Below are 26,234 nucleotides of genomic sequence, written 5' to 3' on the forward strand. Positions count from 1 at the left end.
GAGGTAGCCGCTGGGTCCTAGAGTGAGACAGATCTAAGAATGTGTCTATAATTCCAAAAGAAGAGATCTCCTGCAACTAACTGCAGGTCGACTGTCACATTTGACACACCCATGACACCATAATTCCATCACCTGGGCAATACTAATGAAATTCTGAAAACATGACCTGTTGGTGGCTCTTGAGGACTGAAGTTGAGGGAATACTGACTTTAAATTTGATACCAGAATCAATCTGACTCATTCCCCCATTCAAAACCAGCCTAAAAATCCATCTCTACAGAAAAGTCTCACTGCGATATTAGTGGTTTCTACCCTCACGTACCGTCACTACCTCTCTCCCTCTACACCAGTCTTTGTATTCAGAGGAAAAAGATACTCACGTGGTAGCGTCACTCCAACAAAAAGGATGGCACCCAACATTCCCCATCACATGTGCTGTTCGCCCGGTGACCGGACAGGCAGAGGAGTCTTCCTTGGTGTTGCGCAATCTGCACTTCTGACGCTCATTCAATCACATTTAACGTATTTTATGTATGGAAACCCTATTCAGATGTACAGTATGCTGGAATTAAAGGGGTTGTCCACTTCAACTTTGAGAAAAATGTTGGGGATATACATTATTACATGTCCTACTTTTTTTTCGGACGATCCACATTTTTTACTATAGCCTTCATCTCAGACTGCACAGCTCTTCTGTTCTCAGTACCGCAGCTGGTGGAGGAGCACTTGACTGAATCAGTCGTCAGCCTCCTCCACCTGTAAAGCAGCTTTCTCGTGCAGAGTTTCTCAATTGGAGGAGGCTGATGGACACGTCTGGTCCCTGCTCCTCCACCAGCGGCCATACTGAGAACAGGAGAGCTGTGCAGTCTGTGAGGAAAGAGGAGAACCTGTAATCTAATACTTTTACATTAGTAAGTGCCATAAAATCATGACCCCAATGCATTTGTTTAAAGAATGATAAAGTGAACAATCCTTTTAAGGCTGCTTTAAAAACAGAATCTGTCACCATTTTTTGCCACCTAATCTGAGAAAAACATAATGCAGAGACAAAAAAAAACCCTAATTGCAGTGATGTGTCGCTTACTAGGCTGCTTGCTTTAGTTTTAATAAAATCAGTTTTATCAGCAGATTATCCCTAGAGGACTAGCATACCTGCTGCCAGGTAGTCCTCCATATTCATTATTCTCTGTATAACTACACACTCACTATAGATTGGTGGCTTTCTGCCTATGCAGTGTACACCGAAAGCTGCCAATCAGTGGTGTGGGTGGGGTTATACAGAGCTCAGCATTCAGAGAACTGCTAGATCTGCAGCAGTGAAAACTAATTTATCAAAACTGCAGCAAGCAGCCCAGTAAGTGATAAATCTGAGGAATCAGGGTTTCTAACTCTACATCACGCTGCTCTTAAAATTCATGAATGTCCTTCTGAGTGCCTTATAGAATATTCAGTATACAATGAATATTATATATGTGTACATTTTATTTTCTTTCACAGCGTGATCTTTGTAAAGTATAGCTGATCCCAGCCATGTAAATAATAACCTACACAAGGGCTGTGGCCCTTCATCTCCGGGCACATTCTAGGGCTTTGAGGATTTGTATCCTGTCCCAGAATTGTATGTTTGGCTACAAATGCTACGACCATTGAATTTGAAGCTGGGAGGTTCCCACGTCTCATATCCTGCAATTCTCACCAAGTGTTAAGCATTCTTCTCGTAATAAGGTGCAACAAAATATCAACAAGCGCTTACCTCAAGACTGAGTTTTATTTCAGACACTAAAAAAAGATGAGGTTTTCTACTGTAAACTTCTGGGAAAATAAAGTACCAATAAGTAAAGTGATTGTCTAAGGGTTAAAGTCTGTCCTTGTGGAGAGTGACATGCTGGTGTATAGAGACTTATAGGCCTTGCAACGCTAATCCGGGAAGTTAAATATGCGACTTTACCCCTTAGGCCATGTGTATTTTCGCTGCTTCCAAAACGCTGCGCTCTAATCACACAGGTAAATCTGCATGTGTTCATTGAACAATGCGGAGTTATCGCACCCTATACATTCTATTGGGGAGATTTCTGTTGCGGAGACTAGCATCTCCAAAACAGAAATTGACATGTTAGGGCTCGTAAACCCGCACCGCGGGTGAGTTTACGTAGCATCAAAATAGAACCACAGTGGGCATTGGCTTTCTAGAACACAGCATTCTATGATGTGTTTGTATCGTAGAACGCAGCGTTTTGGACGCAGCGCAGGTGAGCTGCGTTCAAAACGCTGCCATTTCTGATCGTAGGTACGCAGCCTTAGACCCCAGTCAGAGGCCTCTCATACAGCCAAATCAGATCTCATGCTTTGCACTGAGGAGGCGCAACACCCCGAAACACATGTTTATAAAATTGAGATACTGGTTTGGTTTTTGTCCAGAGTTATCTGATAAGTCTCGTTGAAAAAGGTCAACATTGAATTTTAGGATTGCTACCTCCAATATGTAGCACTAGAGTTCAGGTCCTCTTCCTCTCTGAAGAAACGATTTACATGACAAGCCAATATTAATTCACAACTGGAGACCCAAGAACCAGAGGGTTTGTATTACTCAGTCAGGAAAATTCAAAAACTTTTCAAAAAGTTTTTATAAAAAAAACAGTACACTCATTCAAAAGAAACAAAAAAAACATTTAAACCCTGTCCACCAATCAATTCTGGTGAACGGATCTCAGTTTTCTAAACGACTCTTCATCCACGATTGGCCTGTGGAGGTTGAAGTTCTGGACAATAATATTCTAAAATGAATTGATTTCTGCTTTGATTGATGAACTTTGGCTGCACAAAGACGACCCTTGCTAAAAAAGAAAAAGTGCCAATGAAAGGTTATCTAGGGGTTGCTCATTGCCAAGTGTAATTTTAAAGCCGATGAACAAGCAAAGTTCTCGTTTGTTGGGTGTTAGATGGTTTGTGTGGGTCTCTACATCATCACTGCTGGCAACTTATCTGCCCGTGTGAAAAGCATGTGTGCTCCTCACCTGACATGTATGCTCTATGGGACAGAACGATTGTATTAACCATCAGCCTGTGCAAATGAGACTTTAAATGAGTGTAGATCAAATAGTATATGGTCCCATGGCCCTTATGTGCATAAACCACGACATGTCAATGAACCAATAGCCTAAAGTAGCTAAAAACAAAAGAATTGCAACCATAACAAATGATTAGGTGAAATTTACCAGAGGTTCTGTCTTCAACCATCAATCTACTTCAATCTAATATTTATGGTCTTTGCACTTCCGTGTGACACTTTCTAGTGTTGCACATGGACCCATAGTTTCACTGATCCATACACACATCAGTTGTAAAGATCGGTCCGAGTCACCCATCCATGAGATTCCAATATGTCCTATTCTCATCTGTTTTGTGGATCAGACAAGGCCATTAAAGTCTATGGGGATCCGTATAAAATATGGAACACTGATTTGTTCTTTAGCTCTCTAGCCATTTTGAACTGATCCATTACTAAAAATCAATGGATAAAAAAAATTCACACATTCTACCCGAATCAGTGAGGAAAATAAAAATAAAAAAAAGAATGAGAAAAACACAAGCAATTAGGATATAACAAGGATGACACCTAAGGGAAAAACAATTAGTCTGTTTCTCTCAGATGACAACATTCACATTGATGTGTGCCTAGTGCACATACCAAACTTCAATCGGCACTGGCCACACTTGTCAAATATGTCTTTTAGTCATGTAAGATCTCTAATGTAAAGACTGAAAAAAACAGTCTGTATAGGTATAAATAGCCTTTCGAGTGGCTCACCTATGGGGTCCTAAACCAGGGACATTGCTTTAGACTAAAGTAGAGATTAAATATTTTTGCCCGTAAAAATAGCAAAGAGGCCCGACAACGGAAGGAAGGAGAGGCCCGACGACGGAAGGAAGGGAGGAAGGAAGGAGAGGCCCGACGACGGAAGGAAGGGAGGAAGGAAGGAGAGGCCCGACGACGGAAGGAAGGGAGGAAGGAAGGAGAGGCCCGACGACGGAAGGAAGGGAGGAAGGAAGGAGAGGCCCGACGACGGAAGGAAGGGAGGAAGGAAGGGAGGAAGGGAGGAAGGAAGGGAGGAAGGGAGGAAGGAAGGGAGGAAGGAAGGGAGGAAGGGAGGAAGGGAGGAAGGAAGGGAGGAAGGAAGGGAGGGAGGGAGGGAGGGAGGGAGGAAGGAAGGAAGGAAGGAAGGAAGGAAGGAAGGAGAGGCCCGACGACGGAAGGAAGGGAGGAAGGAAGGGAGGAAGGAAGGAAGGAAGGGAGGGAGGAAGGGAGGAAGGAAGGAAGGAAGGGAGGAAGGAAGGAAGGGAGGAAGGGAGGAAGGAAGGAAGGAAGGAAGGAAGGAAGGGAGGAAGGAAGGAAGGAAGGGAGGAAGGAAGGAAGGAAGGAAGGAAGGAGAGGCCCGACGACGGGAGGAAGGAAGGGAGGGAGGAAGGGAGGGAGGGAGGGAGGGAGGAAGGAAGGAAGGAAGGAAGGAAGGAAGGAAGGAAGGAAGGAAGGAAGGGAGGGAGGAAGGAAGGAAGGGAGGAAGGAAGGGAGGAAGGAAGGGAGGGAGGAAGGGAGGGAGGAAGGGAGGGAGGGAGGGAGGAAGGGAGGAAGGGAGGAAGGGAGGAAGGGAGGAAGGGAGGAAGGGAGGAAGGGAGGGAGGGAGGAAGGGAGGAAGGGAGGGAGGGAGGGAGGGAGGAAGGAAGGGAGGAAGGAAGGGAGGAAGGAAGGGAGGAAGGAAGGGAGGGAGGGAGGGAGGGAGGGAGGGAGGGAGGGAGGGAGGGAGGGAGGGAAGGAAGGAAGGAAGGAAGGAAGGAGAGGCCCGACGACGGAAGGAAGGAAGGAAGGAAGGAAGGAAGGAAGGACGGACGGACGGACGGACGGAAGGAAGGAAGGAAGGAAGGAAGGAAGGAAGGAAGGAAGGAGGGAGAGGCCCGACGACGGAAGGAAGGAAGGAAGGAAGGAAGGAAGGAAGGAAGGAAGGAAGGAAGGAAGGAAGGAAGGAAGGAAGGAGAGCGTGACCTCATTTAGGCATTTTCAATTTGTGTTGTGGTCATAATTCAAATCCTGAACAAATAATCAGATATTTACTTCCTCAGGGAGATATCTGATGTCACAAACTCATCCTGCAGCCGGATAATAACCGCACAATCATCGCCCTAAAGAACCTACTATAGCTCAACAAATACACAAAGGCCCCAATTTATCAACATGAGCGTTGCTCACACAGGTCCTGATCAGGAGCTGTGATTGAGTCAAACACTCCTGATTCATGAGCAGGCGCATACGTAGGACGAATGGAGTGCTCCTCACCACAATTCCTACTCCAGTCCCTGGAGTAAGATTTGCGGAGTAGTGAACACCACCGCTTGTCATGAATTTGACAAGCGGGGTCGCCGCACCCTGGTCCAGCCACGGCTCTGCTCACTTGTCAGAGTTGGGCGAAAAAGGCGCGAGAACGTCAAAATTTTAGCATAGACTCGCGTTGCACCAAAATGATGCGACTTTTCAAAGCTTTTTACGCCAGAACAGAACACTGGCCCAAAGTTCTGGACATTAGATGTTCTGGCCTTCTAAAAAAAAAAAAAAAAAAAAAAAAAACTTTGATCTCAACATCATCAAGGTCATCTTGGACAATAGCGATCCATACAGAAGTGCAAAGTCTGCATTTGTTCTGGGATTATTATTAACACAATAACCAGATAATCTGGTTGACTGCCATAAGTGAGAGGTTTCTGGTCTTACAAATATGAGATCCAAGTAGTTCACAGAACAACAAACATTGAGATAAAAGGAAATAAAGCTGTCAAAATAAGACACAAGACCAGCAACATAGAAAGAGGAACCAGAAACAAAACAAACAGAACCAACGCTGTTTTATAGTTGTATTTTTAGACAGGTCATTCCGGTGACCTCCACTATGTTCACTCCCTTCACTTTCTGTAGTTTATTTTCTTTATTATCGATCAAGTCAATAGTCAGCATCATGAGAAAACAGATACAAAAAAAAAAGTCACTGGTTATTACCTGGAAGCAATGTAAGTGGAGAAGCTTTTGTAGTAGCTCACATGGAAAAGAAAATTTAGTGGTGCTGCATATAGCAGCCGTATATCAACGATCCTATTCTCAGAAACATTTAGGAAAAGATCCCTTGCTTTACCCTGACAGCATCTAAACCAGCATTAAGTATTATACGGGAGTCAATTATTGCTTATCAGCTCCATTCAGTGTCTATGGGACTCCCGGAGAAAGTCAGGTATAGCGCTCCACTAGTTCTACCATTCCCATAGACAATGAACGGAGCAGAGGCAGAGCATGCTCTGCAGAATCTGGCTCAGTCATCGTACTCAAAGAGTGGTAATAAATCGTTGCACATCCAATTGGAAGTGTGTTTCAAGTGGGGTATCACAAGGCTCAGTTCCTGGCCCCAGTGTTGTTCAACATTTTTAAAAATGATCTAGATAAGGGAACTGAAGGAAAACTAATCAAATGTGCAGAGGATGCAAAGCTAGGAGGGATAGCTAAGTTAATCCTAGAGAAGACAGAAAGGATTAAGAAAGATCTAGATAAGCTTGAACAATGGGCAGCGACTAATAGAATTGTATTTAACAGGGAAAAATGCAAGATTCTAAATCTGGGTAAGAAAAATACAGAATGGGAGGAACAGAACTAAGTAACAGCATGTGTGAAAAAGACTTGGGTATACTAATAGATCACAGGCTGCACATGAGTCAACAGTGTGATGCAGCAGCAAAGGAGGCAAACACAGTTCTGGGATGTATCAAGAGAAGCATAGAGTCTAGATCACATGAAGTAATTATCCCCCTCTACTCCTCCTTGGTCAGACCTCATCTGGAATACTGTGTGCAGTTCTGGGCACCACATTTTAAAAAAAGACGTCGACAAACTGGAGCAAGTTCAGAGAAGAGCGACCAGGATGGTGAGCGGACTGTAAACTATGTCCTACAAGGAACGGTTAGAGGATCTGGGAATGTTTAACTTGCAAAAGAGAAGACTGAGAGGAGACTTAGCGGTCTACAAATATCTGAAGGGCTGTCACACTGTAGAAGGATCATCCTTATTCTCATTTGCACAAAGAAAGACTAGAAGCAATGGAATGAAACTGAAAGGGAGAAGATACAGATTAGATATTAGAAGAAACTTTTTTGACAGTGAGAGTGATCAATGAGTGGAACAGGCGGCCCGAGAGGTGGTGAGTTCTCCTTCAATGGAAGTCTTCACACAGAGGCTGGACAGACATCTGTCTGAGATGAGTTAGTGAATCCTGCTTTGAGCAGGGTGTTGGACCAGATGACCCCAGAGGTCCTCCTAACTCTAACATTCTATGACTCGATGAGTCCATTTCCAGGGTTCAATGGGGGTCCTCGTGGAATAGGAATATCTTACTATTTTGTGAATAACAATTTTAAAGTCTTCTCTAAAGGGTCGACACATTTTTTCAAGTATTCTCCTCTGTATATTGCCTGCAGCTGGATGTGGACACTTTGCTTGATATGCATAAGGCTTCAAGGGTCCTTCACATCTTAGGTATTTATGACATATCCACAGGATAGGACATAAGTATCTGATGGATACAAGCCCCACGCCTAGAGTTCAAGCCTCTCTAGAAAAGTGTTCTCCTAAATGTAGAGGTCGCCACACATGCTACAAATTCTACTACTGTGGTCTGTGAATTGTGCAGAAGTCATTGCGCAGGGAAGGGGAGAGGGTGAGCTGTGACATCTATTGTGCATGGTGGATCCTGTCTTCTGCAAGTTGGAGTTACCTTTCCTTGTAATGCTTCCTGTGATAACATGCTAAGAAGAGATCTCCACATAATAGTAAGGGTCAGCATATTTTGAAACACAGAGGTCAGTGAAAAAAAATAGCAGGATCACAAGATTTTTAATTAAAGAACAGAGAAAATTATGGGACAAACATTAAAGAATAAAAAAGTATTAATTTAAAAAAAATAAAAAACACTTTATTATAGCAGTGGATCATTCTATAACATTAGCTTCCATTTAAACTAAAACCAAAAAAGAATAAATAAAATGGAATTACCCAAGGACTAATTTGCCCAACTAGTTTCCAGCGTAAGTACATCTATACAGTGGTGGCCAAAAGTATTGGCACCCCTGCAATTCTGTCAGATAATACTCAGTTTCTTCCTGAAAATGATTGCAATCACAAATTCTTTGGTATTATTCTCTTCATTTAATTTGCTTGCATGGAAAAAAAACACAAAAGAGAATGAAGCAAAAATCAAATCATTGATCATTTCACACAAAACTCCAAAAAATGGGCCAGACAAAAGTATTGGCATCCTCGGCCTAATACTTGGTTGCACAACCTTTAGCCAAAATAACTGCGAACAACCGCTTCCGGTAACCATCAATGAGTTTCTTACAATGCTCTGCTGGAATTGTAGACCATTCTTCTTTGGCAAACTGCTCCAGGTCCCTGATATTTGAAGGGTGCCTTCTCCAAACTGCCATTTTGAGATTTCCCCACAGGTGTTCTATGGGATTCAGGTCTGGACTCATTGCTGGCCACCTTAGAAGTCTCCAGTGCTTTCTGTCAAACCATTTTATAGTGCTTTTGGAAGTGTGTTTTGGGTCATTGTCCTGCTGGAAGACCCATGACCTCTGAGGGAGACCCAGCTTTCTCACACTGGGCCCTACATTATGCTGCAAAATTTATTGGTAGTCTTCAGACTTCATAATGCCATGCACACGGTCAAGCAGTCCAGTGCCAGAGGCAGCAAAGCAACCCCAAAACATCAGGGAACCTCCGCCATGTTTGACTGTAGGGACCGTGTTCTTTTCTTTGAATGCCTCTTTTTTTTTCCTGTACTCTCTATGTTGATGCTTTTTCCCAAAAAGCTCTACTTTTGTCTCATCTGACCAGAGAACATTCTTCCAAAATGTTGTAGGCTCTCTCAGGTAAGTTTTGGCAAACTCCAGCCTGGCTTTTTTATGTGTCTCGGGGTAAGAAGTGGGGTCTTCCTGGGTATCCTACCATACAGTCCCTTTTCATTCAGACGCCCACGGATAGTACGGGTTGACACTGTTGTACCCTCGGACTGCAGGGCAGCTTGAACTTGTTTGGATGTTAGTCGAGGTTCTTTATCCACCATCCGCACAATCTTGTGTTGAAATCTCTCGTCAATTTTTCTTTTCCGTCCACATCTAGGGAGGTTAGCCACAGTGCCATGGGCTTTAAACTTCTTGATGACACTGCGCACGGAAGACACAGGAACATTCAGGTCTTTGGAGATGGACTTGTAGCCTTGAGATTGCTCATGCTTCCTCACAATTTGGTTTCTCAAGTCCTCAGACAGTTCTTTGGTCTTCTTTCTTTTCTCCATGCTCAATGTGGTACACACAAGGACACAGGACAGAGGTTGAGTCAACTTTAATCCATGTTAACTGGCTGCAAGTGTGATTTAGTTATTGCCAACACTTGTTAGGTGCCACAGGTAAGTTACAGGTGCTATTAATTACACGAATTAGAGAAGCATCACATGATTTTTCAAAGGGTGCCAATACTTTTGTCCACCCCCTTTTTTAGGTTTAGTGTGGAATTATATCCAATTTGGCTTTAGGACAATTTTTTTTGTGTTTTTTCATTGAAGAAAAATTAAATGAAGATAATAATACCAAAGAATTTGTGATTGCAATCATTTTCAGGAAGAAACTGAGTATTATCTGACAGAATTGCAGGGGTGCCAATACTTTTGGCCACCACTGTATATGCTAGATAAAAGTTAGTCATAAATACTTAGTGCCAATCGATTCGCATGCCCCACGCCATCAGCTGCGGCAGAAGGGATCCCGCCTCTTAACCGCTGATGCCTACAGGTCTTCTTTTGATTAATCAAAAAAAGACCAGCAGACGTCAGCGGTTAAGTGGTGTTACCCCCTCTCCCTTGTAGAGACCACATACCCCTGTCGAATAGGATAGAATGGGATGTGCAAATCGATTCACACAAACTCTAGTTGCCAATATACCTAAAAATAAAAAAGTGCTGGCAGCCATTACTAGAGATTTCATCGCTTACGCAGTCTTTGGCCTCCTCATGTTACTGGACTCTACAGTTTTATATCTGTCCATAATGATGAATGTTCTAGCACATTTGCATCTACTAAGCTGCCTCCAAAAACCTCATCCGTTGGCTGTCCAGCTGACCTGACCGCCTGCAGCTCCAAGGGTATGATGCCAGTTGTAGTTTTTCAAAAGGTCCAGAGCCACAGAGGGTTAACACATGGGCCTTCACTCTACCAAGAGGGCAAAAGACCCTCATAAAACATGAGACAGAAGTAAACTGAAGACACCGATGGGATTGGAGGACCACCTCATGTGAATGGGGGCCTCCCGACTGCCTATGAGATTATTTCATCGCCTGATACATTTTTTTCAAAGGCAAATAAACCACTTCCAGATGCAACCTACTCTGCTCTCCCCATAGAGAGAACATGAACACTCACCCGAGCATTCAAGTGTATGGGAGAGGTAGCTGCCGGCCAAAATGAGCGCTTGACCGACAGTTATCCAAAGTCGTGTGGCCAACAGTAGTCAGAGGCGCTGAAAAAACTCAAAAATATAGACCAAAACCTGGGGATAAACTACAGACGGACTCTACGCCTGGGGACCGGTCAGATTCATGTTGACCTTGCATGGATTCAAGTCACAACATCTACATCAGTATCAGAGTTGCTTGATCATAAAAATCCTTAAAGGCCCCCCCCCCCCTCACCCCCATCCTGGTATGTATGGCACCATCATCCTTCTTCCTGGTATGTATGGAACCCTTCATCCCTGTATGTATGGCCCCCCTCATCCTGGTATGCTTGGCCCCCCAGATCCCTGTCACGCTGCACACAAAAAAAATAAAACAATCACACTCACCTCCTCTCTCCTCCAGCGAGAAGTGAATATTAATTTTCTTTAGTAGCGGGCAGTGTAGGCTGCAGCAGGCGGCTGCTGCCTCCTGTGCCCCGCTACTGCACTGCTGTAGCTCCCCCAACATCCCCCACCACCCAGAACCACAGTATTTATTTATATCAGACTATAAGATGCACCCCCCACTTTCCTCCAAAATTTGAGGAAAAAAGTGTGTCTTATAGTCCGAAAAATGCGGTATTTATTTTTTTATTTTATTTTTTTAAGGTAGAAAGATATTTTGTTCAAAAGAATATTTCAAGAAAGATCGTTCACTTGCAGCCCCGGGTCCCCATACATGTATGGTCTGGTGAGGAGACATGGTCAAAATTTCCAAGTCCAATGGCAGCTAGTCATTGGTGCCAGACCATCAGCGATCATCTGATCACTAGTCTGTCTTTAGTATAAAAGGGGTTGTATCAGTATGATAATAATAAAAAATTAAGTGCATTATAATGACCAAAAAAATAAAAAACACATTCAACTATATTGCAAATATCCCACCCGTGTGTGTCGCACTTTTCTCCAGCCTAGGGAAAGTACCAAAGTATAATAAAGTAGGCTGGATACTATAAATCCGGTGAAGGTGTACAAGACCGCCAACGGAGCCTTGTGTTATTCTTTAACAGAGTTTATGATTCATACATCCTCTCTTTATGCTGCAGTAGAGTTTCACAACACACTATTCCCACAAGGCATATGGCACGGCCCACTTGTTTTGTATCCGCACAGACCAAACAGGTTCCCATCTACAAATTGTAATCTATTAACATTTCTATTTTAATTGATTTTCATACATTCTCTTGTTTTTACCCAGAGCCAATAGAGGACACACCTGCGCCAAAGATGGGAACCGCACAAGCCAATTTTATGAAAAACCTAAAAAAGGTGGAGAAACTGGAGGAGAACAGGCACTGAAATAAAAGGGCAGCAGCGCTGCAGAGATAAGAGGCCTGTTTTCTTGACAAAATTCTAGATTTTTTTTTATGTAACCAGCAGTGGCAACCTGAAGTAGAAACTGGAACTCATTTTTCTAGCCAGGAGAGAAAGAGAATAATGCGAATATAAAAAATAAAAAAATATGGCAACACATACACAGTTCAAAAGCAAAACACAAAAACAGGAGAAAAATAAAACAAAAAGTGGACTTGGTTGACCATACGCATTCGATCCAAAAATTTACCACCTTGCCAAATCCAACAATTTCAACCAAAGATTGACTGGTCTGACAGCAAATTTGAGGGAAAGAGGAATCGGACATGTTGGAATTTATTATGCCTTCTGTTTTATTGACAAGGAAGGTTAGCTCCAGACTAAAGAGTCCGGCAGGCCGGTTTCACAAGTCCGACATTCACGGTCCAAGTGCGGACTGCGATACTGGGGCGACCATTGGTCTTCTGACCCCACTTAACAGCCTTATATAAGCCATATATGACCTGCCGGCTGGTCCAGACATTGCGGTCCATACACACAATGTTGGATGTGTGACACTGGCCGTAGCCACATCTTCCACCTTCTTAATAAAAGTATGCTCACTTGCCCATCCCTGCATGATTATCAAACCGGCCGGACCGTGTGACATAATAGTACACACCAGTGACGTCAAGGTCACAGTCATTGTGAGTGGTGCCAACAACAGCTAACCGCTATCCCATAGCACTGGTGGGATAACAGCCCATTGTCAACATTGAAAGACACCCAAGGGTGTAAAAGGGCCGATCCTTGTTTCCCTCTGACATCTGTCGTCATACACAACCACATCCAATGGAAGTTTATCGAATGGGTGGGCAGCCTTAATATTGTGATGAAACATTAGTGAATTATGGTCATGTTTGAGGTAAAGTAGAAGGTCTACTCAACTGTGTAGGTTTCGTGCTCAGAAGAATGACCCGAGTCAAAATAGTAAAATGATAACTTCGGCACTGAAGAACGAAATTCTCAAAAAACTGCTGTTCAAGTGATATTTAGCTAAACTCCGACCAGTGAAACACATCCAAGAATCCATTGCTTTGGCCTATTGAGGCAAGTCAACCTGTAGGAATGGTGGAGACAGTATCAGGGATGCCAAGTTTCCAGGTCATCTTTGAAGCAGAAAAATCCAATGTGGCTTTCAAGAGAAATCCATGCGTTTCTTTTTTTTTTTTTACAAGTTTACACATCTAACGTGGTAATTTTATTTGGTGCGGTCTTGAAGAAATTGTTTGTTTTTGTAGCCTTTTAGCTTTACAGTGTCAAGTTTGAGCAGATTACTCAAAGTAATTTCCATGGCAAAACTTTTTGTTGCGAAAAAAAACTTGCCGTATGAACAGAAACATGCACTTCCCACAGAAAGCAATAGGAATTATATTCAAAGAGTATATTAAGCGTTTTTTTGGGATAAAGCGCATCAGATTTTGAAGCCAAAAACTCTGACCATACCCTTAGGGCTTATTCACAAGTCTGATTTTAGCATACGAGTCCTACCCCAACCTGTGGTTTTCACAGATAGCACTCGTACCCATAATATGCTATGAGGCTAGGCACATGCCACATTTATTCCTCAGACCGTGTGGTCTGTAGAAAATATTGGAAGACATGACCAATTTTGATCCGAGGGTCAGACCAAAATAGTCAATGAGTCCGTGAAAATATCTGACCGCACTCAGATTTTCACAGACTAAGAATGGAGAAGGTGGAGTAACCTTTTTTCACTTTTAAATTTCTCCACATAGGAGAAAAAAAAACAAAAAAACAGATGACACTCTGATCACATTGTGACCAACGTCTGATCAGAACAATTGGTCCGTTTTTTTTACCTGGAAAAATGAGAAATGTGAATGAGCCTGTGGCCCTCCGATCCTTTCCTTCTGATAATTAGTGTCATGATTCCTCCTGAGTGTCTGGAAGCAGTGAATGACCGTTCTGTCATTCAATCTAGGACAGGGGAGTGATGAGCTGTCAATATGGTCAGTCTTGAGTGACAGTTTAGCCATCCAGTCAGGACCAGGATGTGCCGGGCTTCATCCATGTGTCTCCTGTTCAGAGTAATTATCTGGCTATTTAGCCAGCTGTCTGACTTAGATTGCTGCCAATAAAAGCTTTTCTCAAGAAGTGCGTGTTTGTTCTGTGCTCCTAGTCTTGTATTCTGATCTTTCTGCTCAACCTTGGATTTGCTTTAACCATCCGTTTGCCTAGCCCTTTTGTCGTGATCCGCTACCTTGTTGGAATTCTGACCTCGAACTGTTTCCTGACTACATCTTTATCTCACCCCACTGTCTATGACGTGCCCTCCTGGCTTTTGACCTCAGACCTCTTGACTACCCAACCTCGCAGCTTGTCCTTGAGTAGTGACTAGCATCACACTTAGGTTTTTATCAGACCTTGAGCACAAAGATCATTTCTGAACTGAAATTCAGATGTGTAGGAGACAGAAGGGTGATCTTAGAAATAGCTGAACACCAAGGATGTAGTCACCTGTGTCAATTTGTGCTGCGATACCAGCCTGTGTGAATACAATCGGATACAAAAACCGACTGAGCAGCGTTACAGGTCGAAAGCAGAGTAAAAATACATCAATGAGGATGGATAGTAAGTCTTTTGTCATAAACGACTTTCATACTGTAATCAGTGTATTACTTACTGTTTTTGCTGTAGTTGTCATAAAAATGGGCTGCAGACATAGTAATGAGCAGAGGGCTTGCCGCGCCATCCTTGACAATGTTCTATCAGTACCGTGCGTAGGTGAAAGTTGTCAACTGACGACAGAGTGATGAGGTGTTTGGAGTGGTGGGTATAGTCACATGACTCTTCCCAGAAAATCATCCCTTTCACTCTTCTCTGCTTATCTGAATTCAGCCCAGGACTTCTTCAGGACACATTTACAAAAGTACATGGGCAAATCAGGAGTAGAGAAGGGATCAAAAGTGATTGATTTCATCCTCTGAAGGAGAGTTGAATTATCATGACACCAATGAGGATAGTCCATACCAAAAAAATCAGAAAGTTACAACAGGGGTGAATAATTCGTACGTACAGTACAGACCAAAAGTTTGGACACACCTTCTCATTTAAAGATTTTTCTGTATTTTCACGACTTTGAAAATTGTACATTCACACTGAAGGCATCAAAACTATGAATTAACACATGTGGAATTATATACTTAACAAAAAAGTGTGAAACAACTGAAAATATGTCTTATATTCTAGGTTCTTCAAAGTAGCCACCTTTTGCTTTGATGACTGCTTTGCACACTCTTGGCATTCTCTTGATGAGCTTCAAGAGGTAGTCACCGGAAATGGTTTTCACTTCACAGGTGTGCCCTGTCAGGTTTAATAAGTGGGATTTCTTGCCTTATAAATGGGGTTGGGAACATCAGTTGTGTTGTGCAGAAATCAGGTGGATACACAGCTGATAGTCCTACTGAATAGACTGTTAGAATTTGTATTATGGCACGAAAAAAGCAGCTAAGTAAAGAAAAACGAGTGGCCATCATTACTTTAAGAAATGAAAGTCAGTCAGTCCGAAAAATTAGGCAAACTTTGAAAGTGTCCCCAAGTGCAGTTGCAAAAACCATCAAGCGCTACAAAGAAACTGGCTCACATGAGGACCGCCCCAGGAAAGGAAGACCAAGAGTCACCTCTGCTTCTGAGGATAAGTTTATCCGAGTCACCAGCCTCAGAAATCGCAGGTTAACAGCAGCTCAGATTAGAGACCAGGTCAATGCCACACAGAGTTCTAGCAGCAGACACATCTCTTCAACAACTGTTAAGAGGAGACTTTGTGCAGCAGGCCTTCATGGTAAAATAGCTGCTAGGAAAACACTGCTAAGGACAGGCAACAAGCAGAAGAGACTTATTTGGGCTAAAGAACACAAGGAATGGACATTAGACCAGTGGAAATCTGTGCTTTGGTCTGATGAGTCCAAATTTGAGATCTTTGGTTCCAACCACCGTGTCTTTGTGCGACGCAGAAAAGGTGAACGGATGGACTCTACATGCCTGGTTCTCACCGTGAAGCATGGAGGAGGAGGTGTGATGGTGTGGGGGTGCTTTGCTGGTGACACTGTTGGGGATTTATTCAAAATTGAAGGCATACTGAACCAGCATGGCTACCACAGCATCTTGCAGCGGCATGCTATTCCATCCGGTTTGCGTTTAGTTGGACCATCATTTATTTTTCAACAGGACAATGACACCAAACACACCTCCAGGCTGTGTAAGGGTTATTTGACCAAGAAGGAGAGTGATGGGGTGCTACGCCAGATGACCTGGCCTCCACAGTCACCAGACCTGAACCCAATCGAGATGGTTTGGGGTGAGCTGGACCGCAGAGTGAAGGCAAAAGGGCCAACAAGTGCTAAGCATCTCTGGGAACTCCTTCAAGATTGTTGGAAGACCATTTCCGGTGACTACCTCTTGAAGCTCATCAAGAGAATGCCAAGAGTGTGCAAAGCAGTCATCAAAGCAAAAGGTGGCTACTTTGAAGAACCTAGAATATAAGACATATTTTCAGTTGTTTCACACTTTTTTGTTAAGTATATAATTCCACATGTGTTAATTCATAGTTTTGATGCCTTCAGTATGAATGTACAATTTTCAAAGTCATGACAATACAGAAAAATTTTTAAATGAGAAGGTGTGTCCAAACTTTTGGTCTGTACTGTAGATCTAGAGAGAAGTAAATGATACAGGATAACCCTGCAGAAACTCAAGGACCTAAAAAGATAGCAACCCTGAAAGCTGCATTTATTAATAATGGAAAGGGAAAAGAAAAAAAACAGCTCACCTCCATGAACCAGCTGGGTGTCTCTGGGATCCGTGATCAGCACTGCTGCTTGCGCTCAGTAGACAGGTAATAGGAAAGACGCACCGCTCCTTGGTGCCCCTGTGTTTCCCTTCTAGTATTGTTCTTCCACCAGCTGGAGTTACATTATCGCCATCTGGATATTTTAAAAAAATTCTAAATAAAAGACATTTGTTTTTACTATTGGAGTCTGTGGAGCTGGATCATCGTCTTTCCCATTACCTATTTATTAATAATGACAAACATTATTGTACAGTAATAAAAGATCGCGTGGCCACAAAGATAAGACTAGTCAGCTGAACAAGCATTTGGAGGTAGCCAACTAGCCCAGCCGGTGTTCTCAATGGGCAGAGGAGATAATGCCACTACTCTACTCCTGAAGGAGGGTTTTCTCCTGTGAGGACCAAAAGTTTTGGGCATGTGCCGTCGAAAGAGAGACAGGCCTTCTTCACACACATTAGATGGTCACGTCTGCTGAAGTTAATCTACTGTGTATGGACACCTGAAGCTTAAAAAGGAGTTGTACATTAGGACAGACCATGCCCATATGTCCTAGAAGGACACACAGTTACATGGTCACCCATTCATCTACAATGCAATTCCAAATTTCTCCTTCTGCAGCCAAGATGGGGCAAATAAGCATCTGTTCAGGTTTTAGCCATCAGACCATCAGCTGATCTCCAGTGGGCCTCCATTTGTTGTGAAGGTTCTCTAGTTGTGACGATCCTTTGAAAAGAGAACCTGTCACCAGATGCATGCTTGCCAATCACAGGATAGCATACAATATGGACATAGACCCCCAATTCCAGAGATATGTCACTTACTAGGCTTCTCGCTGTGGTTTGATAAAATCCTTGTCTGCTGCGACTCTGCTGGTCCTCTGACGAGCTCTGTCCACACCACTGACAGCTGCCTGTGTAAACTGTACATAGGCATAAAGCTGCCAAAAACGGATGGGGGTCAAGGATAGGCCGCGTTCAAATATGAAGAACTAAATAGCAGAGGCTCATCATTAAGAAGACTAGCAGAGCTGCAGAAAATACAAGTGATTTCATTAAAAACTACAGCAAGCAGCCCAGTAAGTGGCATCACTGCAGTCAAGGTCTCGGTCTCTACTTTTTTGCAGCTTAGTTAGGAACAGCAAAAACCTGGGGGCAAACTCTTTTTAGGATGGACATAGAAGATTTATCTAAGCCTAACATAATGGGTAACTGATATATCCCCTTCTGCTCCCAAGGGGCCATAGGTATTTTATTGTTCTTCTTTGGCTCTAAGGGTCAGTTTACACAAACCAACCGGAGGCACGATATGACCGCTGATTGGTAAACTTTTACAGATCAGCGGTCGTATGAATACCCATCAATGGCAGCTACCCTGCTTACTGACAGTTTCCACATAAGAAATGAGTGATTAAGGCCCCTACCGAGTTTAGCCGACAGTCTAGTGTGTATGGGACCCCGACAGATGGTGCTCAAGGAGAAAAGTATTGTTCTCTAACAGATAATCCGCCATCAGAGATGTCTGGCGGCTAGTGATGAGCGAGCACTAAAATGCTTGGGTGCTTGTTACTCGAGTTGAGCAAATTTTAATGCTCAGGTGCTCCACCCGTGTAACGAGTACAATGTATGTCATTGGGAAACCCGAGCATTTTTCTGGTGGACCCCCGGAGTTCTGCAGGGGGTCTAAAAATGGGTCAAATCGATGGGAACAGCGCTGAAATGACATGAGAACAGCATAGGGAAGCATTTCTGACTCCAAGGTCATTGCTGTGAACAATGTTGTCAAGAGTATTACGCCACTTTTACGGACTGACAAAACATAAAAACACGAAGCAAAAATGGATTTTCCTGGAAAAAATGTTAAACATCCTTTCCAGGGAAATGACTTGTATATAAGGCAAAATAAATATACAAAAAACAAAAATACTCCTCCACACCTTGGGCTATGTTCATAAGTAGTGATTTTTATACGTTTTAGCACTGCTTTCAACGGTGAAAAATACATTTACTGTTGAATGTATTTGTAATTTTAACATTTTACTACCTTATCTGGCCATGTGCTCTGTGAGAGATGATCAGACACATCCTGTTTCATTTATGGAAGAGGGACTCTGAAAGCCACAAAGCCTATTTTTACAGGGCCATCAGGCGGCCCTAACTATTGTTAGAGGGCCATCAGCCAGCTATGCTTTGCATAGCCGTATATTGCAATATACCGTTATCCATCTGAGGTGGTCAAATTTTCTTTTTCGTATTTGAAAATTGAATGTCCAACAGGCGGCTCTCAATTTATAGAGTGCCAGCAAGCGGCCTCCACTATTTTTAAGGGGCCAACAGGCATCTTGGGGACAGATGAGACCAAGATAGAGCTTTTTGGTAAAGCACCTCATTCAACTGTTTACTGCAAATGGAATCAGGTCCACAAATAAAAGTACTTACAAATATGGTGGAGGTTCCAAGTTATTTAGGGGTTGTTTTGCTGCCTTTGGCACTGGGTGCCTTGACTGTGCAATGCATCATAAAATGTGAAAATTCCTAAAGGATTTTGGGTCGCAATGTAGTGCCCAGTGTTATAAAGCTGGATTTGCATCCTAGGTCATGGGTTTTCCAGCAGGAGAATGACCCCAAACATACTTCAAGAAGCCCCCAGAAATGGATGGAAACAAAGCACTGGAGAGTTCTGAAGTGGCAATTTCAGCTCCAGTAGCGTCAAATATCCTACCACTACCTCTTACATACAGAAGCTACAGAGAAACTGTGAATGGACACATTAAATCACTAAATTTGTTATCTTTGATTAAATTTGTCAAATTTGAAAAATTTCTGTCAACTTCAATGAATTTGTTAACTTTGATTAATTTCTGAATACAGATCACCGTAAAAATGATGAATTGGTCAATGAGTGTATGGAAAAAAAAAAAAAAAAAATCAATCTAGTCATGCACTGTGGCAGAGATATATGCGACCAGAATGAACACTCATTTCCAGCAGATTTTACCACCTAGCTGTATTTACAATAGCGACAGGTGCTAACAGCGGTGTTAAAAGGGAATAGATCTTTTTCTGCAGCAGCGCGGAGTATAAGGCAATAATCCCTGGCTGCTTGCGTGTAATACACTATTCATAGAGCGATTGGTCGCTCATACACAAATTTCAGATGAGAGGTAATCTTGTAGAATATAAAATAGATTTTAACCGGCCCCAGAGGGGTTTTTTGGCACGTGGCAGCATCAAACTGAAAGAACGCAATAAATTTGAATTGGCCTTCCCATTATTAAGGAGTGGGTTTCCTATACTGTTCTTCCGTATGCAGTAAGTGCAAGGGCTGCCAAAAATTAGAACGCACTCCAATACTCGTTTGAAGACATGTAGTGGAGGGCTACATGCAAATTTTTTTTTTACCCTTAACGAGTGGGTCTCCTAGACTGGTAATGCACCAAGTGCATGGGCTGAAAACGATTTACCCCTTGCGGGTATACATATATTTTATAGTAGGTTAGAGGTAGGCCTCTAAAAATAGTTCCTACGGGCATCATAAACACTCTTAAAAAAATTTTTGTGGGTGTCGCATGATGGTCACCCTGGTGATATGGTGGTGGAGGAGAACAACATAAAATAGATGAAATCCAGAAGCTTATACCCATGTCTGGGTGTGAAGGTGTGCATGGGAATAGACCCCCCCCCCCAAAAAAAAAAATGAAACCCTGGATTTGAGCATCTGGTGGTGTTGAAAAGTCTGGCCCAATCCAGTCCTTGTTCATTTTTAAGAGTCAGCCTGTCAGCATTTTCAGTTGACAGGCGGATGCGCCTATCGGTTATAATTCCACCAGCGGCACTAAAAACTCTCTGACAAAATATTGGTGGCAGGGCAGGACAGGACCTCCAAGGAGTAGAGACAGTTCATGCCACGTGTCCAGCTTGGATACCCAATAGTTGTAAGGCACAGAGGAATCATGGAGGACGCTGGTATAGTTGCCAAGGTACTCCTACAGCATCTTCCAAAATGTTTCCCTCCTTGTCAGAGTACCCCGCGCATCAGGGCCTGGGCGCTGGGAGGGTCTGACAAAACTGTCCCAGACCTTTCACAGTGTTCCTCTGCTGCATCTGGTTTGTGTCGCCCTCGCCTGTACTCCTTGGTTGTCCAATAAACTGTGACCTCTGCCGCCAGCGTTGTCAGATGAGAGTTTTTTTAAAAATTCTTCAACAAGGGCCTTCTGGTACTCCAACATTTTATTAGACCTCTCTGCCACGGGAAGGAGAGATAGAAAGTTCTCATTGTAGCGTGGGTCTATAAGTGTGACAAACCAGTAATTACTGTTGCTCAAAATGTGTACAACGCGAGGGTCACGTAAAGGCAGCGGAACAATCCTCGGCGTTTGGATGACGTGTCCCGTCCTAGGATCCGACTGGGTCCCGACTTCCACAATACCTAGTGTACAGTCAGTGACATGTAGCATCCCTGGCCATAAGCACTTGTCCACATGTCCGTGGTTAGGTGGACTTTCCCAGTAACTGCGTTTGTGAGGGCATGGGTAATGTTCTGGGACATGTCCTTTGTAAGGCGGGGACGGCACACCGGGAGAAATAGTGGCAGCTGGGGACCAAGTACCGAGGAACACGCCGCCATGAGGTTGCGGAAAGCTTCAGTCTCCACGGGCATAAAAGGCAACATTTCCAGTGCAAGCAGTTGAGAAACGTGGTAGTTTAGTAGTGTGGCCTGTGGGTGGGTGGCTGAACATTTGCGTTCAAAGGACTAGGGTAGGGACAACTGAACGCTGCGAGCTGGGCACCAACGACAGGTGCAGGATGGGGAGGCATCTTCATCGGAGTTATGGACAGAGGAATGGCGTGTACGCACAACAGCGGAACAGGCTGTGGTGTGGTGTGGTGTCACCCGCATACAGTCTCTGGACACTGGCATTCGGTCCAACTAGTCGGGTGCTTTGCTGTCATGTGCCTGGGCATGCTGGTGGTCAGGCAGGTAGTTTTGCTGCCCCTGCTGATGCTGGCATAGCAGATGTTGCAAATGGCCTTTTTCTGGGTTAACTGGACAGTCTCAAAAAGAGAGCCAGACTCCAGAAGACCTAACAGCAGGAGTGGCAACTTCCCTGGTATTGGTTTTGGGGACCAGTTGCCCGCCTTGTGTCTGGCCACCCCTCTGCTTCTTCCTGCCTGTTGTGGTGCTACGGCTTCCTCCCCCTCTGCGCTGCTGTTCTCACTATGCATGCCTCTTTCCCAGTCCCAGTGACTTCATCGTCCACCACCTCGTCTTTCAAGTATGTACCCTGTGCCTCCTCCTGACTTTCTGGCAATTGTGTCTCATCATCATCCACCTCTTGCGACAGTAATTGCACTTTCTGAGGAATATGTGGTCCAGACTCACAGCTACTAAGACTGGACCACGTGGAAGACAGGGTGGTGGTGGCGGCAAACTGACTGGAAGCATTATCTGCTATCCAACCAACAACTTTTTCACACTGCTCTGGCTTCAAGAGTGGTATTCCGTGGCCCCCTAGAAAGTGGTACAGGAAGCTAGGTCGACATGATGTGGGTGCTTGTTGTGCTCCCTCAGCAGGCACAGTTTCATATTGCCCACTGCCTCGGCCTCTGCGTGCACCATCACGTCCACTTCCCTGTCCCTTACCACGCGCCTTGCCCATTTTAAATGGAGTATAATATTAGTGGCGGTATAGCGATGCTATTGGTCAGCGACCAAGTGTGGATATGTTTTGAATGCACAACTGTCAGACTTTAAATGGAGTATAACATTTTGCAGCTTCCAAAAAAAGTCAGGATTATTACCGCAGTAATATTTGACCACCTGAGATGGACAAGTTTCTCTGCTTGCACAATACAGCAATGCTATTCAAATCAACCAAATCTGGCTGTATGCTGTTAAACAAATGGAGCAGTAAAAATGGTGTATTATATTGCTTTTTGCCAAAATTAATTAGGGCTATTCTCTATACTCTTAATCTAATATCTAGGGCTATTGATAGGAGTTCAAGCAGCAGAAACAACGTGCAATGGACCCTATTCTGTACTAAACTAGATCTCCACTAACTCTGCCTAACTAGTGCTATCAGCAGGATTAATATTCATCAGAATGAGCCCTTACAAGGACTGTTAGTGTAGATTACCAATAGTGGTGTTGAATCTCTGGTTAAAATAAGCATCAATTCCCTCCCACGCACAGCAGCACCTCTCCCTACTCTGCCTGTTTGGATGGTAGACTGTGACGAGCATAGGGTCGCGGGTCTTATATAGACGCGATGACGCTATGCGGCGAACCAATCACTAATGCCACAACCAACATTGCTACGGCGTTATAGTGAGGGTCATGCAATCCCTGCATGGTAATTGGCTGCCTAATATGCGCCAAACATGCTGGGCGGGGACTCGAGCTCCATTCAAAAAATACTCGCCGAGTAATGACCATCTCAAGCACTGTGATGCTCGGGCGAGTAACGAGTAGTGACGAGCATGCTCACTTATCACTACTGGCGGCAGCTGTCTCTTGTATGGTAAAGTTAGCTTTCGGCAAACAAGCCAACGATCAACCAACACCTATCTAAAGTGTTTGTGGGGCTTTACACTGCCAATTAAAAAACAAAGCAATCAAGATACAGCAAAAAAAAGGGTCACCATTTGTTAACAAAATGTCCAATGAAAGACTAGGGCTATGGCTCCACGGCAACGTGTTATGTGACACTGAAATCAGAATGTTGCAACTTTGCATCTGATGATTTCCTATTTTGCTGGATTGCGACCTGCGACACGGCCACAAAGGTTTCCCAGTGCGGCTCACTTGCAAGTTACATGGGATTGCAACTTGCAAAATCACAAAACTAAAATTAGCAAGTCGTTGACTAGTTGCAAATGTTTTGGACTTTTCTGAAAATTGCCGTCACGTGACACGTTTGCCATGTAGCCCCCCAGCCGACAAGAAATCGGTAAGTGCAATATTATTACTGAAGTTAGAGGTATGACTGCATAGGTGACAGTACAATAATGCAAACAAAACCTGCTGTGTAGTAATCCGGTGCGTCAAGGCGGAGAAATTGAGCTGGGAATATACATGCAAATTTGCCGGGGTTGCGATGCGGGAAATGTCATTCACAACACTCCTACCGTAAAACACAGCAGATTTTATGTCTGGGAAAATCGGAACAGAAAATCAGCTGTGGATGAGGCCCGTGTGCACATACTAAGGCAACCAGGTCCTAAAGGAGACAGGTATAACTAAGGGCCCAATAGAGTTTTGCTGATTTAGTTGTATTTTTAAGCTTTATCCTTTATTCTGCACAAAAATAAAAGGCTAATGAATGAAACACAGCGGTCTGACAAATGGAACAGCCACGGTCACTGGATACAGAAGCTTGCATGCTTGCTCGATGGGTGGTGGACATTACTATGATGGTAGTATGGTGTATGACCACTGACACAAGCGGGCTGCAGCCACAGATGCCTTACCGTGTAAATGGCAATTCTACAAATTGCATAAGAGATCTGGAGGCATTCTGACACTGTCTAAAACCAAAAGACAAGATAGGGTCATCCCGATCCCCGTGGATTGTTCTTGGTAGAATACACAGTCACATATATAAGGACAGCATTCACTGTAATGGGAGTAGGTCAGCCCAAACTGACAGTATAAAACTAAGTACACAGCCTTGTCACTGTGTTATAAAAACAAAACCGTGCGAAACAGAGCCCCAGAGCCCCCTGGCCACGGGCGGTGTGCCCCAGAGCCCCCTAATTAAAATGATTGATTAAACTTATGCAGAACAGAGGCAGTGATTAGAGAACAAAATTCCCCCATACACGGTACACTCATGTCGGCCAACACTCTAATGTGTATGGGGCACCGGTCGACTGATCATTGGTGATATTGATCCGGCATGTCCCATTTCAGATTGCCGATTCTCTGTTGTTCCGGACATAAGCCCCCGGCAGAGGTGTCTGTTGGCAGCTATCCCAGAGAACACAGGAGCGTTCAGCCAATCGGGTGCTCCTGTGTATAGGAAAATTGACCGGAGCATTGATTGGCCGACAGCCATTTAACATGTATGGCTGAGTTAATGCCATGTTTACTAATATGCATTTGCAAGGTTGTCTCGATTTGCCAAAAAGTCTGCGATTTTACAGCGTTTCTTGCAAATTGTGACAAAAAAAACTAAACAAACAAAGCCTAAAGGTGACATTTTTATTTTTATCCCCTGCATGGCCATGTACTTGGTTAATACTTTCAAATCAGGCTGATAGACTCCCTTTAAGGCCTCATTCAGACATCAGTTGTTCACGTTCGTGTACTATCCATAGTTGTCACGAATAGAACACGTACACATTATAATCTATGGAGTTGTTCACATGTCAGTGGGTATTTTTGGCAGACTTGGTGTTCCAAAAAAAATAAATAAATCACGGAAACATCTGTTATTGCTCAAAATCACCCATACAAGTCTATGGGCCTGTGAAAATTACAGCGAGCGCAGGGATGGCATCAACAAACAAACCAAGTGCCGTCCGCAATTAACATTGCAAAGGAGAAGAGAAGTAGAGTCATTTTTTTTCATATGTGAAAATCACTGACGAAACACGGGTGGTAAAAACTGACAAACGGACGGCACACTGATGAAAATCAGATGAAAAACACTGACCGACAAAAAATGGGGCGACGTCTGAATGAGGCCCAAGACATAAAAGCAGATAAAAAGACAAGTCTGTAGGAACTTGTGCAACAGAGAAATGCAAATTATATATTATACAAAATATTTTAGATTACCTTTATATTAGTTAAGAAAATTCTTCTTTTTTTTTTTTTTTTTTTTTTTTTGCGTCAATAGCCAGACAAATACAAGGAGCATGGAAGAAAATGCAACTAAGGATCTACTTTTAATACACTGCACGATTATGGGGCTAAGAGCGTACCTAGGAACGATGATCGTGCAGTGTAAATGCATCTTAAGATTCCTCAGGAAGCTGGTTTCTGGATATGTATAACATTTGCAGCAGGTCATAACAGCCAGAAGTGTTAAGTGCTAAAGATGCTTGTCATGAAGGCACACTGCACATTTCTTCTGTCTTCAATATGGCGGAGTATCTCCCCTGACATGTATGTGGCTTCTGCGCTGTTAAGTCACCTTTTCTGCGCACCGGAGAACACTGGGAGCGGAAGTATCGGTGACCAGTCGGCACCTGTGCAGAAGGAAAGTGAAGCCTATGCCCTGATAAGGACGGAACACTGAGGAGGAGCAACAGGAGATGGAATGTGCAGGCGCCAGATTTCATCTCAAACGCCTGTCATTACCGGTATACATGAATGATAAGGGGAGGAGCAATATATGCTAATGAAGTGCAAAGGCAGGGTTTTCTTCTCGACAGCAGCCTGCCCATAGCCTAGAAGAGCTCATTAACATAAAGTCATAAAATATGATTTCTCTGCAATAAGACATGAAACGACTGGTATGACTTTATAACCTCTATGCCCATA

General features: G+C 43.6%; 1 protein-coding gene across 3 annotated transcripts in view; it reads right to left on the minus strand.

Annotated features, from left to right (window-relative positions):
• Positions 1–26,234, minus strand: part of ARL15 (ARF like GTPase 15) — a 261,268-nt gene that overhangs the window by 198,530 nt on the left and 36,504 nt on the right. For 2 of the 3 annotated variants that reach the window (XM_073680325.1, XM_073680324.1), the window contains one exon: positions 24,215–24,271. The exons of the other annotated variant lie outside the window; for it this stretch is intronic. In XM_073680325.1, the coding sequence (XP_073536426.1) occupies positions 24,215–24,271 (57 nt within the window). The remainder of the gene's footprint in view (positions 1–24,214; positions 24,272–26,234) is intronic. 3 annotated transcript variants of the gene reach the window in all.

The sequence above is a fragment of the Phyllobates terribilis genome, unplaced genomic scaffold, assembly GCF_046119375.1.
Source record: "Phyllobates terribilis strain yellow unplaced genomic scaffold, ASM4611937v1 Scaffold_1__5_contigs__length_1240528914, whole genome shotgun sequence".
NCBI lineage: Eukaryota > Metazoa > Chordata > Amphibia > Anura > Dendrobatidae > Phyllobates > Phyllobates terribilis.